At 43.1% G+C, this 14,156-nt stretch overlaps 1 protein-coding gene across 2 annotated transcripts; it reads right to left on the bottom strand.

Annotated features, from left to right (window-relative positions):
* Nucleotides 1–541: 541 nt before the first annotated feature.
* Nucleotides 542–9,335, bottom strand: PPIF (peptidylprolyl isomerase F). Of its 2 annotated transcripts, none has more exons than XM_051617542.1 (6): nucleotides 9,071–9,335; nucleotides 6,622–6,652; nucleotides 5,669–5,757; nucleotides 3,367–3,463; nucleotides 2,619–2,694; nucleotides 542–2,213 (listed from the first exon to the last, which is right to left on the bottom strand). In XM_051617542.1, exons 1-6 carry the CDS (start codon nucleotides 9,257–9,259, stop codon nucleotides 2,078–2,080), a joined length of 618 nt encoding a protein of 205 aa, XP_051473502.1. In that variant the 5' UTR covers nucleotides 9,260–9,335; the 3' UTR covers nucleotides 542–2,077. The 2 variants fall into 2 exon arrangements, with proteins under 2 accessions (XP_051473502.1, XP_051473503.1); XM_051617543.1 differs by lacking the exon at nucleotides 9,071–9,335 and adding an exon at nucleotides 8,529–8,789.
* Between the last annotated feature and the right edge of the window lie 4,821 nt (nucleotides 9,336–14,156).

Below are 14,156 nucleotides of genomic sequence, written 5' to 3'. Positions count from 1 at the left end.
CCTGTGTGTAATACATAATTATAACATGCATACTACTATTAATTATTTAAGGCTTAACATACAGTTCTGAGAAAATGGGAGTGTTCTATGGCAAAACATCTTCCACTGGACTTCCCCCACTGATACACAGGACGATGCTAAATTCTTAAGGTCACATCTAATCACACAGCAAGGAAAAAGCTTTTCCACATCTGTCCAGCAGAAAGCTGGAACTCCCAACTTTCCAAAAAGGAATTAAAAATTTTTTAAAGCGCACCCTGTAAATTTACACTTTACTCTGCAAACTAACAGAAGAAATCAGACAAGAGAACAGTCTCAAAACCTGAACTGCTATTGATACACCTGATGTTTGAGTCACCAGCACAAGGCAAAGCAAGGCAGAATTACCCTGTCTCATGCTGGCTGCATCTCTGAGCAACAGCGTGGCTCCTGAACACCCCTTCATCAGACCCATCACAAGGCAGAATAGCATAAGTAAACACAACAGGTTTCAACTCCTCACACGCCTGCTTTCAATTAAGTGTGCAAAAAAGGACCAGACTTCCATGGTGGTAGAACTGTATTTAATTATTTTTCATACACAAATTAAGAGAACACACACAAAAAAAATCATTATTCTGTCAAACTGAAAAAAGCCAAACCAGCACAAATTAATATTTAAAAAATACTACAAAGAAAGATGAAACAGCTATAGTGGAAAGAATAAAAGGCCTTTCAATTCTGTTTCTGCAAAATTACACTCTGTATACTACCTCATACACACAAGAATATAGCCCTTGGTGGGAAAAAGTCCAGTGTAAAATACTTTAAATTCAAATATTATCAGAATGCAATGGAATTAAAATTCACATTTGAAGAGAGCCATCACATTTTCTCTTCAGTAACAAGATTATAGCACAAAAACAGTCAAGTGCTTTTTTTCCACAAACATTAATATTTGACAGCTTTAGTGATTCTGAAAGTGACATTGTGAGGTTCCAACATTTGTTACTGCTCAAGCACTCCACATAAAACATTCCACTTTATACAAATGATTGGCTGAAATCTTTCTTTCTCATGCACCAACCTCATAACTACTTGATTGCACCAATTAGGCCTTGTGATTTTGTGGTGACCAATTTTGACTTCTGATGATGATGCATGAGAAGCAATAATCCAACAAATGCCCAAGTGGGCTGACTTCACAGGACCAACAGGACAAAAAAGCAATGAAATCTATTTCTCAGTCAAGCAAGCTCATTGTACTGACTGCATTCTCCAAGTGCAAAAATAGGCTGTTGAGAACTGTGCTGTATTCTTCACAGAACCAGATCTCAGAGCAGAACGACACTACAAGTGAATTCACAGTTGTTCAACAAAAAACTCCCATGATCTTTTGGCTCATTCGTGGTCTTACTGCCCAGGTAGAGCCCTAGTCGTAGGCTAACTCAACCTAAAGCAGTTTATTTAACACGAAAGTCATATTGCTCCACTGAAGCAAGATAGAGTTAAGTTTTAAACACTGGTCTGAGACTACCAAAAAAATTAAAACAAAATTAAAAAAAAACAAACACACAACCACACATTAATTCTGTTGGGTGGACTTACACTGAGACACAATGTCTGCCAGTTGTGCTGCACACAGCCTTGAGCATGCTAGATAGTGACCAACTTTCAAAACAACAAGACAAACAACAGAATAGGCATTTATTAGCACCAAAGGAAACAACGTGTTTCTCAATTTATATCTAACCCTCAACTATTCAGCTGTCAAATCCTAACATCTGAAACATGCAAAGACTTAAGAATGGCATCAATGCTGCAGATGTGCTCTGGGTGACCATACTGCTTTCAAAATGCAACGGAACTCCACCAAATCAGTGTGACAGTGTAACTACCAATGTGGCTCAGTTAAAACATGCTTCAGTTATTGTTTTATTATTTTAATAAATATTATTCAATATAAGTATAAAAGCCGAACCAAGTTAAATAGAAAATATAGATCTATAGGTGCTACTCATGGGATCAGAAATGTTTGGGGTTTTTTATGATTCACTTTTCACAGCTTCGAAGTTGTCCTGAATGGTAGGGCCAAAGGCTAGGATAGCTGGCCACAGTCAGTAATGACAATCTTTTTGGAGGTCTTTCCACTTTTGGAACCAAAGCTCTCAATTTTTTTCACAACATCCATTCCTTCCTTTACATGCCCAAAAACAACATGTTTTCCATCTAGCCTGTAAAACAAGTAAACAAAGGCAGTTTTACTCAAAACAACATAAAGACTGAATCAAACCAAGCTCTGTGAAGGGATGGCAGCAGATCTTCATAGCACTCATCTGCTCATCAGCACTATGGTAAAGGCACAACTGTTCTACAGGGGATTTGAAATATTCCAGACTTGAGAAGCATTATGAGTGATAGCAGCCTTGTTACTCTCATCCTTGCCTCCCTCAAGTAGCACAAAAGTATTTTCCATTTTGAGTCAAATAATTTGGAAATTAAAAAGAAAAACAAAACCCCAAAATAATACAGGAAAAAAAATAATAAACCCACAAACAAACAAAAAAAATAAGAAAAAGCCAAACTCTCCAGATCCAATCATCAATTCATCAGGTTAATATGGAGGTCCAAGAACCTACCAGTCAGTTTTTGCAGTGCAAATGAAGAACTGAGATCCATTTGTATTGGGTCCTGCATTGGCCATTGAAAGAACACCTAGAAAAACAGCAGCAGCTTATTAGATGGGTGTAACAAGCATACAGTGGAGAAGACAACTTTCCCCTGCGCATTTAAAGATGGACAGAGAAAAGATGTGATGGTCTCACATTGTCTCCAAATGATTTCTAATGCCAACTTCTTGTCTTTGACTATCTCCTCCAGCCCATCCTCCCTACTTCCCACAGCAAGAATGTTAATAAAATAATTAGTTGCACATATCCTGGATGTGATTAACATCAGGTAACCTCTACTGTGGCTCTAAGCAGCAGTAGCTTCCTGTGATGAGGAAGTAACAATCTGAAAGACTACAGAACCCAATAAAATGTTCTTATGTATTTTTTTTTCCTTTATATTTCTTGATTTGAGCTTAAAAGGACATGCCTGTGTTATCTAGTAAGTAAGAAAGCCCAGATTCCTTTGTTTCACTTTTGCAGTTATAATCTAAGAAAACATTCAAGTCTATGATTTATGAAAGAGGAAAATAACAGCAATAATTTCACTTTGTAGAATTTATAAGTAAAATAACAAAAAACTCACACTTTTTTTTGCACAGTCCCTTTTATAGTTAGAGCACCTAAAAAACCTTACTTTTAAAAAAATATATCTTAATAATCAATGCTTCATTATAGGTTATAGTCATCAGAAGGTAGAAGGAATACGTTTATTTACCCGGTCCTACGTGTTTAAGTATGAAATTTTCATCTGGAAATCTACTGCCATAAATGGATTTTCCACCAGTTCCATTATGATTTGTAAAGTCACCACCCTGGAATAGAAAAGCCTGTTAGCTTTACTAGCACATAAGCATGATGAGCCATGCTACTGAAAACCTACTTACTTGTTCTAATTTAAAATTAATAAAACCAGCACATTTTCTTCAGGTTAAGAATGAGTATGGCCACACAAGGATGTAAACCCATGTAACTGGGATGAAGACAGAATCAAGCTGTAAGCAGATTTCTGCTCCAGGTAGTGCTGACATTCGCCAACTGACATCCATAACTCCCAAAAACCACCTTTCTGTGTTACCAGCCTTGCTCCCAAATGTGATGCAACAAATAGCAGTAACTTTAAGAAACACCTCCCAGGCTTCCTAACAAAATCACCCAAATTCATTACCATAGGCAAGACCTAAGAACCTTTTTCCCCCCAGTCTTTCTTCTTTCTCCTAACAGATGTGATACTGGTCAGGATCTCCACTACTGCTATTTCTAGATTCTGTTGCTTAAATGCTACACCTGAGCTGTTTTAAAGCTTCCCTCAGCTCCATGCTGTTTGCTGGGACAGATGTGACGGCCTGTCTTAGGTTAGACACACAACACCTATGGAGCAACAAAAAGCCCCCGCAGCGACTCCCAAAGGTGGCCACTGAACACTGCTACTGGCTCCAGCGACCTGCATCGCCGGTCCCCGAAGCGACACCACCCAGGGAAGAACACGTACCTAACAAGTATTTCATCTGATACTCATCTTCCCAGTCTCACCTTAAGCAATCCATTACAGGTGGTGTTACAGCTACTCCTACACAGTCCCAGAAGTATGTTCTGCATGCTGCATGCCATGTGGAGGCACATGACTGCCAAATCCTGGGTGTGATGACCTCTAATTAGGCTATGCCAATTGCCTGAATCATATTAACACTCCACCTAACAAGTGGAAAGGCATCTAATTGTTGCCTCTCGCTTTAAAGTACTTGAAACCTCTGTCAGTATTTCCACTTTGGTAACGACTACCAAGTAATTCCTGAATATCCATTCATAATCTCACTGTACCACAGTCAACCACCTAGTAACCTCATTTCAGGTTCATTTGTGGGGACAAAACAGGGAGGCGAGGGGAACAGATTTAAATAGAACTTCACAAATTAGGGGTAGTACTGAGAATAGGAGTTCAATTTTTATATATTTATGTACTTCTGACCCCAGCAAGACTTCTAATCTTTGTCCCTTTGTCAGTATCACAAAACCTTAGTCTGCATTTCAAATGTAAGAAAACAGGCTCTTAGCAGTACACCTGTTCCTTCTCTTCTTAGAAACAGGTCACAAGGCTAGGGCCTCTTCTTATGACAGCTGTATTTTGAGCTGTAAAAGCCAAAAAAAGTGAGGAGGGGGGACCATCACAGTCATCAGTTATTAACATTAAAGAACATTTACTATATCCTTCAGCTCAAAATTTATACGGAACTATTCTTTGATGCAATGATGTTGAAATGTAGTTTCTTTTAAGGGAAGACACCTGGGCAAGAACTTAAGGGAAGAACCACCAGGAATTGCACAACCTGTGCACTAGAGCAGCTAAAATCCTTCTCATCTGCCAAGAACAGCAGAAAAAAGGCTTTCAAAAAGGCTTTTGCCATTTTGTTTGTTTTTGTTGTTGCTGCTGTTTTTGCTAACTTTGCATGGACTATAAATCAGAATTTTGAAAGATTCATCCTTTAAATCAAAATAAAATCCATTTCAGGTCTGCCATCCCAAAAATCTACTCCAACCAACCCTTCTGGTTCCCTCCTCCCCTCCATACTAGGGAGATGTTCAGAAAAAAACCCACACTTTTATTTTTAAAACCACATTCTCGATTGTCAACAAATTATTCTACTAGGAATAAAGAATGGACATGTTGTTTTCTTAGCTCCCTTAGAACAAGAAGCTGACTGTCATTCTACCCACAAATGCTTCTCCCAAGCAAGTGCCATCTTACACTGAAGTACAATGCTATACCAAGGCAGAAAGCCTTACAGCAGGTTTTTTAAGACACTTTACACATAATCTACATTTATTTGTACAAAAGATGTGCTAAGCAACAGCCATAGCTGAAAAATCAGAAATACAAGTCACACTGTCACTTCATTATTCTGTAGTTAGCAAAGGTTAGAGCACAGCCACTTAGAACATTACCACTAGCCCAACTGGTTCTAAAAATATATAAATAACATACAGATAAATATAATAGCAAAAGTAAAAACCCACATTACCTGGCACATAAATGAAGGAATCACTCGATGAAAAGTGGATCCTTTATACCCAAATCCTTTTTCACCAGTACAAAGAGCTCTAAAGTTTTCTGTGAAAACAAAGCATGTTGCCATACATGACACACAACGTAACCAAACACAACTGGATCCACTGTGTCCCAAGTTTATACACTTCAAAAACTGTATAGTATCTTTAAGGTATGATTGATTTACTAGTTGCTTCTGTGCTTTAAAAAACCTCTGTTATAAACCTAAGGAAACAAAGCTTGTTTGTTAGCCTCAGAATAGGGTATAAATACAACCCTTTCCAATCTCATCTCCCTTTTATATTGGTGTTGTATCTTACATCCAGTTCCCTCGCCTCTCCAAACCCAGCACTCTGGAGGCAAAGATTTAATTTTGTCCTTTGTTTTCTACAGTAATGGTGAAGATTATACTTATTTTTTTAAGGCTATTCATCTACTGAGAACTGAAAGAAAAGTACATGTTTTTCAGAACCACTGAATAAACAAATGAGGAAGTAAACACAAGTTAAAACACAAAACACTTTGTAATATGAGTGCACTGATCAGCTGGTGCCAAGGAAAACAAAACCTTGTATACTCTTTGGAAACTAAGAGACACCGTCTCTTAGATTTACACTTTCTCATTGGCTTTGGGGTTTTATTTTAATGACAATTAGTATGATTGTAAACATTTATTCACTAATGATAAGCAAACATATGGACTGTACTGTCTTGGCACAAATTTAAAAAATTTAACTATTTGGAGTAACAACAAATTGTAACTCCTCATTACCACTGCTCTGACAAAGTTCATATCATATTTCTCTATTTAACAAACAGGGATGGAACATGGAAATACTTCCAAAAGATAACAGAATATTCTTGTTCCCGAAAATCACAACCAAACCCTTAAATATCAAGTATGGCATTCTGGAGATGCTACCTTACCTGCTGTCTTTGGAACCACATCAGCTTTCAGCTGTTAAAGAAAAATAAACAATTTAGTAAGGCAGCTTTTCCATGAATACATAGAAAAAATTACATGGGAGGCTGGTACACCTGAACTCTCTTCCCAAGGTGATGAGCTATCTAAAATCCCTTTAAGACTTTCCAAGCATTTGTCTTGTTACTAAAAATATTCCCTCAATGCAACTTTTGGTGAGTCAGTGAAGAGCAACTTGAGCAGTGACTAATGATTTCACTGATCAACATAGTAATTTAGCAATAACTAATAACTAAGAAGAATCTTTACAATGGACCCCAAGGATCAAAACCAATTGGAATACAGCTGGAGAGATCAAAGTATCCCCAGCAGAGCCATCTGTTGAAATCTGCAGAAAAGGCAAGGGAAAAAGAAGAGCAGAAAGTGTGTACCAAAATTGACTTCCGATGTTACATCAGATTTGTGAACAATGAAAATTTCTGATCTTGATTAGTATGCATCTTTTCACCAATTTTAAAAATGCACGGTATTTTAGTTGCCTCGAAAAAGCGACATAAAAATGGCCATACCAGATCAGACCAAAGTTTGATCTAGTCACACATCCTGACAGTGGCCAGCAGCAGACAGCTAGAAACAGCATGGCTGTGACAAGAAGGAAGCCCTAGGATGCTCTCCTGGGATACCTGTAATTTGCAGCTGAATCTAACCACAACTTAGCCAAAGGCTAAACTAAAAACCTTGAACAAGGAAATGAAATGCTGCCACTAGAAATACAGTAACATTAATGCTATTTTTTAAATCACTATCCAGCTATTTACAAAATCTCACTGATTAATAAGAAATTTTTTAATATGCAACATTTTTACCTATGACTCCCTTAATGCTACATCCTGAGAACATGAGAGCTGATAGTGTCTAATTAATTTATATACGGATGCTGTCAATGAAGAAAAATGAATTGGGCTCTAGCCTCAAGGGAAAACTCTTTTTAGAGAGAACCCTTATGAACTACATCTTAAAATATGGATCAGGTGAGTGCTGGAAGCAGAAGACCACACTGAATTCCCTCAGTAGGCAGCTATCTGGAAGAGAAGCACTCTCCAGCACGAGGTTCTAGAGCACAGCCCTCATTCCTTCTGTACACATTTATGACAAGGCATGTGCCTGGCCCTAAGAATATGTGGTACACCACAATTAAAGTGTGGGCGCTTATTGTGCTTTTCGTAAGAGCAAATAGCACCACTGTTTCCCTGTTCAGGGCTTCTTAAATTAACTGAGCGTTTCAGACAGGATTTTTCATGGTTAACGACAGTTGCTTGTTGGCTTTTCAGTGCCAGCTGCCAGTTCAAACAAAGCTGTGCAAACCTTCCAATGTACTTGAAGGAGGAGCTCCAAGAGAGTACCTCAGAAAACTGAAGCCTAAGAATCAAACAAGAAACACCTGGGAGAAAAAAAAAACAACTAAACAAAACAGGACAAAGCTGGTACTGGGTTCAATTTTGATCCCAGCTCTACAAAAAGGATGGGGAGAGGCTGGAGAGGGTCCAGAGAAGGGCCACAAGGATGATCAGAGGACTGGAGGACCTGCCATGTGAGGAAAGGCTGAGAAAACCGGGTTGTTCAGCCTTGAGAAAAGGCGGCTTCAGGAAGACCTTATGTTCCAGCACTTAAAGGGTGGCTACCAAGAAGATGGAGACTCCCTGTTTACAAGGAGTCACATAGAAAAGACGAGGGGTAATGGGCACGAGTTGCTCCTGGGGAGATTCTAATTGGACACAAGAGGTAAATTTTTCACCACGAGGACAATCAAACATTGGAATAGTCTCCCCAGGGAAGTGGTAGATTCCCCCACATAGGACAGCTTGAGATCTTGACAAGGTGCTGAGCCATCTCGTATAAGCTGCAGTATTACCTAGAAAGGTTGGACCAGACGATCCTTGAGGTCCCTTCCGAGGCGGCAGCCTCGGGCGGGCTGCACGCCGGCCCCGCGCGGCGGCTGCGGCTGCTTCGCCGCCCTCACGCCAGCAGTTCCAAGTCCTTTCCCGCCGAGGATCCCGCCACAGCCCGGCCAGCCTCCACCTCGGGGGTTGCGGGCCCCCCCAAACACAGACCCCCCGGCCCCGTCCGGCGGGAATGACTTCAGTTTCCGACGGCGGGCACAGGGCAGCGGTACCGCCGCTAACCCAGAAGAGCTGCCCCACGCCAGCCCTCTCGCCTCCCGCCTGGGAGCCACCTCACCCCCCTCCCGGCCAGGGCGCAGAGCCCCAGGGCCGGGCAGCCGCCCCGGCAGCCAGTCCGGGGCCGCCCCCCGCCGGGCCCCCCTCCCGCCCGCAGCGGGGGCAGCCGGGCCTGCCCCGCAGGCCTGCCCTGACCTTGCCGCTCGCCCGCCGCCAGGCCCGGCCGCCCCGCCCACGGCCCCGGGGCCCCGCCGCCAGCGGCCCCGGCCGCCCCTACCTCCAGCACGACGCGTCCCAGCGGCTGGTTGTCGGCACCCACGTCCAGGTACACCAGCGGGTTGGGCGGGCCGGCGCCAGCCCCGCCGCAGCCGCGGGCACCGGCCGCCCGCATGCAGGCGAGCCCCGGCGGCGGCAGCAGGTCCCCGGGCGGGCGAAGCAGGCGGCGGGCGGCGCTGAGCGCCAGCATGCGGGGCGGCGTGCGGGGCGGCGTGCGGGGCCGCGGCACGCACCGGCAGGACAGCGCTGCGGGGCCGCTGCCGCCGCCGCCTTTTATAGGCTCCGCCGCGGGGCCGGAGCGCCCGCTGGGGGCGGCGCGACGTGGCGGGGCTGGGGAGCCCGGGCTGCCCCGGGGGCGCGGCCCGGCGGGCCCGGCCGGCCCGGGGGGGATGCGGGGCCTTTCCTGTGGAAAGGGAGCCCCTCGCGCGGCTGCCCAGCGGGGCCCTCACTGCCCGCTCGCGGCCTGCTGGGGTTTCACTGCGGTCTTAGGGGATGTTGGGGCTCTTTGTGTCGTTGTTGTACGTTTGTTTGGGTGTCGGGTTTTTTTTTGCACGTTTCCTCACAGCTCCTTCCTCCAGGGGTCAACAGGCATAAGAAGTTTCTAAAAACTTGTGTAACTCCACCCAACAGCTTCGGGTTTGGCCTGCAGGCCGCCGGTGCACCGGGGGCGGGGCGGGGCAGGCCGGGCGCCGCCGCCTCGCTGGGGCGCTGGGCCCGGCAGGGCTGCCCGTCCGGCCGCGCTGCCCGCAGCCCCCGGAGCCGCCTCACGGCGCGGGGTGAAACGTGCCCTGAGCCCCAGGTGTCACCCTGGCACCCCTCGGGGTGCCTGTGCCACCATTTCCTAGCCCGGCATCCGCTTGGCCAGGAAACCTGCCTGAGGGAGTGCAAAAATGAGTAGCAGTACTGCAGGTTGAATGGTTTATAAAGGGACGTAGTGTTCGTGTTTTATATGAAAATAACAACATTTATCGCTTTTCCCAACTTAGTAACTTAGATCCAAATACATAGTACATATTGTAGTTGTATTCAGATATTACTTTGAAATCCACTGCAGCTGCCAACCTGATTCTGTAGATAAGAACTTCATAATTTTTTCAAATTCTTAATGCCACAAAATGTGTCTGGTTTGGTCCTATTCCGTGAGGATAAAGAAAGCTCTCCCATCAGCATGCCAGCAGCAGAACAACTCTTGACAAGCCAGTGTATGTTGTCTCTAAGAAACTATTCCGTTGGGATATTTCACAATCTGCATACATTGTATTTCATCCAAATAGTTAATGGTGCAGTTCCACACTGCTGAGTGAACCACAGCCTACCTTTACTGTGTTAGCACTTCTTCAGCCAGCAGTCATGTCACTAATGCAAGTCCACTGGTATAAGAGACCAGGTGGGTTTTTTTCATGGAAAAGAAATTCTGTTCACCACCACAAGCTCAAGAAAGGGTGCTGCACCTACAGTGTTCTGCCCCATTGCACCCAAAGCAAAGGACACCTGATACTTTTCATTTATGATAAACCTTGCAGTTTACCGGAAACAACTGGAGCACTGAGCCTCTGTAAAATGAACTCTGCTCATACATGATGTTCTGTCTGGTTGCTCTGCTCTTTCAGCTCCTCAGATGGAACAGGATTTCTATGAAGACATTTCTAAAACTGATGTATGGTTTAATACAGATTATCTTGTTAAAAGTTACAGCCTTTCATGTGGAAAAATAACTCCCACAGTGATTCTTCATAAAATAAAGCCAAGGGCAATTCTGGTAGTTACAGGACTGTGATTTTCATGTTCCCTGTTTTCTAAGTTAAGTTACTCCCATCACGGTTAGCACAACGCAAGCATGTGACACTGTCTGACAGAACCACACAAAGACAGCTCGGACAGGAGGAGCAGTAAACTTTCAATCCCAACAAACTTCTTTGATATCAAGCAGCTAAAATTGATTTCATCAGTGACATTCACTGAGTCATCAGCTGCCAATCAAGGCACTGCCCTGACCACAACGTTCAGGACAGAACTACAGCATGCACTTACAGATGACTGAGAAATCCTAGGTGTGTGCCATTCGTCGGACACACACTCCAGAGCAACCCATACTTCATGGCCATTAAGTGGAAGGACAGCAGGGATAAATTTAGCAAGCTGAGAGTTTTAAGATAGCAGTTCAACAGCCAGTAGTACTGTAGGGTTGACTACAGAACGTACCATGCTTCATAACTACAGAACTAAGCCAAAGGGTCCGTCTTGTCCTGAATCCTCTCTCAGAGGAATGCCTAAGGAAGAGTGAAAACAGGGGAGAGGTGCATTACGGGCCAGTATGCTTTCAACCTGCTACTGCTTCCACTTCAGAGAACTTCCTGAGTTGATTGTGACTTTGGTATGTACTAATATTTTTTTTTTTTTCTGTGTACTGTCTATCTACTCATTGGATCTGTCTTTAACTCGGCATCAGCAGCTTCCTTGGCAGTGAATTAGAAGCTGCCCTTCCACAGGCCTGCTTATTAAATTATGCTTCCAATGTCTTAGCAGAGAAATCCCTGCATGAGAACCTTAAATACAAGAACAGTATTTCATATTGATACATTGCTTACAACTTCAAAGTTTTCATGAGCAAGACCATGAAGTAACTGAGTAAATATTACCACCACTGTGCCAAGATGTATAGCAAGCAACAAAAGTGACTTTTCTAAAGGAACAGAAAGAAATGCTTGAAATGTGACTACATTTGGGGATTTTGATTCCAAGGGACTTGAAAAAGTGTTACCTTCCCACAGACAGACACTGCGCTGCTAAAAAGGTGATGTGTGTTCCTGTTTCTAACTTTCTGACTGCATTCTTACTTGTTTGGGAGATGGGGATGTAGGTTAATTGTATTGTTCAATCTTGGATTGCTGATGTTGGGTTGGTAGCTCTGGCAAGATCACATTTTTATGACCTACCAACTGTAAGTGTGTACAACCTGCAACTCATTTTTGTGGCACCCTTTGACAGCTCCTCATGGGGCTGTATGCTTAGACCATGCAAATAAAAACTCCGGCTGCAGCAATCTACTGTCAAGTGAATTTCACATGACCATCATTTAGTACTGTGATACAGGGAATTCCTGTGGTATTGACTTTAATATTGAGTTTAAGAACCCTTGCATATCGGGGACCTGTTATCATAAGGATTCTGCTTATCTGGGCTTTTAGTAGAGGGAAAGGTCATACAGGGACTCAGCTTGATTTTAAGTGTTGAGGAATTTGCAGTGGGCATTCCCACCCTCCATCTGCAGACCCTGGATGTGCTGCACTTCAAAACACTCAGTGTAATGTTTTTCTTGAAGATTTTGGCTAAGCTGCAAGATGAGTTGAGAGGCAGAATGGATGACTGTGATCTGTATCTGTGATATGCATTTATTTATGAATGGGGACTGGAGTGGGGGATATGGTGAAAGACCTTTTCATTATACTAAGTGACTGCAGTGTGAAATTAAATCATACCAGAGCTCAAAGGGCACAGAGTAGCCACACAGGTACATTTACAGATAAAAAGAAAAAATGCTAATAAATATTTTCCCCCATCAAGGTTTCCTCTTAGGAACTTGTAGTAAGCCAGGTCACAATATGAACCTTCTCTCCAGCATACACTGTACATAAAGGAAGATTTTCCCCACATGAGTCCATACTAATTACCTACAAATACTCATACAAGAAAAACCTCAATCCACTCATGCTCTTTACAGCCATGATTAGCATTTTTGTTTCAGAAGTTCTGAGTGACACTGCTTGCTTGGAATTCATTACTCAACCTCCCTGCATAATGTATGGAAACTCACTGCTGGTATGGCAAATTACACAGTGCCTTTACACAATGCCCGGGGAACCTTGCAGCTGCCTGCAGCTTCCCAAAGGATTGTCCATACATCACCAAAGCTGGTCCAGGAACATTTACGGATAGATCTCAACAGCCTGGTGAGCCATGTAGGACATGTTAAAGGTTTTTAGGCTACAAGAAGAATGCAGCTATTACTCCCAGTAGATTCAAAAAGCCTCAGGACACCTAGATAGATGGTTTGTCCGTGGGTGGGGAGATGCTTTGCATACTTATGAAACAGTATTAAGGTACAGCAAAAGTTACAGGAGCACTTTTATCTTCTACAACATGAATTTCACTTATAAGAGAACCTGAAATTTATAGGGATCACTTAATTGTATTTGTCTGTGAAGTACCACCTCTGGTGTGAAGAACAAGTAATAAGGTAATAGTATCAGAAATACTTTTAGAATTGACTAGTCATGTTACTTCATCTTGTATGAGTAAGATGAGTCTGGAGTTTGGATGGCATTTCCCAGGAATTATTCATCAGAGGAGGGTCTTAGCAGCTCCTTCCCAGGGAGTGGAAGTCAGCACCACATGGCCCATCCCAAGAGGCTGTCACAACACCAACTCACATGGAAACCCACATCTGTTCTCTTACCTCTACCAGCTGCCACCATCTTTTCTATTGCTGTGACTCCATTGACCAGGTCTCATTTCTGTGATACAACAAATGTATCACTGATAACACCAAAACTAGAGGAGTACAGAGACTTCCTACCATCACTGTCAAGAACAGTAGAAAATACGGCCAGAAAGAAAGAGGAAGAACATCACATATTTAGCATTTTAGGACTGACAGGGTAATACAATGTTCTAGGTGGAGGTGCATTGCAATTACTTGCAATTCAAGTGTGAAATGGCTGCAGTGTTCACAGAGGGATGGAGCTGTGTGAGACCCATGGCTCTGTGCAGCACAGCACCAGCAGCACCCCAGATTCCCAACTATGTGCTTTTCCTTCTCCATCCCTGCTATTGTACTTGATTTTTTAAAATAATTTTCTCAAGGGTCTTTAGTTAAATTTGCTTCCTTTTCTGGTCTTTTCCCTTCCCCCGTATTTAGCAGCTTACTACACAATTATTTTCCTTCCATTGTCATGTCTTCATGACCTTTCTTTGTGCTGTTTCTCAAGACCCTGCTTTAATCATCTGCCTGCTAAAGCTCTGGGTTTTCCTTGCATTTGTCTTGTGCTAAATCTGAACAATGACTATTCGAAATAACAGCTACCTCT

This window comes from Apus apus, chromosome 4 (genome assembly GCF_020740795.1).
Source record: "Apus apus isolate bApuApu2 chromosome 4, bApuApu2.pri.cur, whole genome shotgun sequence".
Lineage (NCBI taxonomy): Eukaryota > Metazoa > Chordata > Aves > Apodiformes > Apodidae > Apus > Apus apus.
The sequence above is the reverse complement of the archived record's forward strand: the minus strand, read 5'-3'. Positions and strand labels throughout refer to the sequence as shown.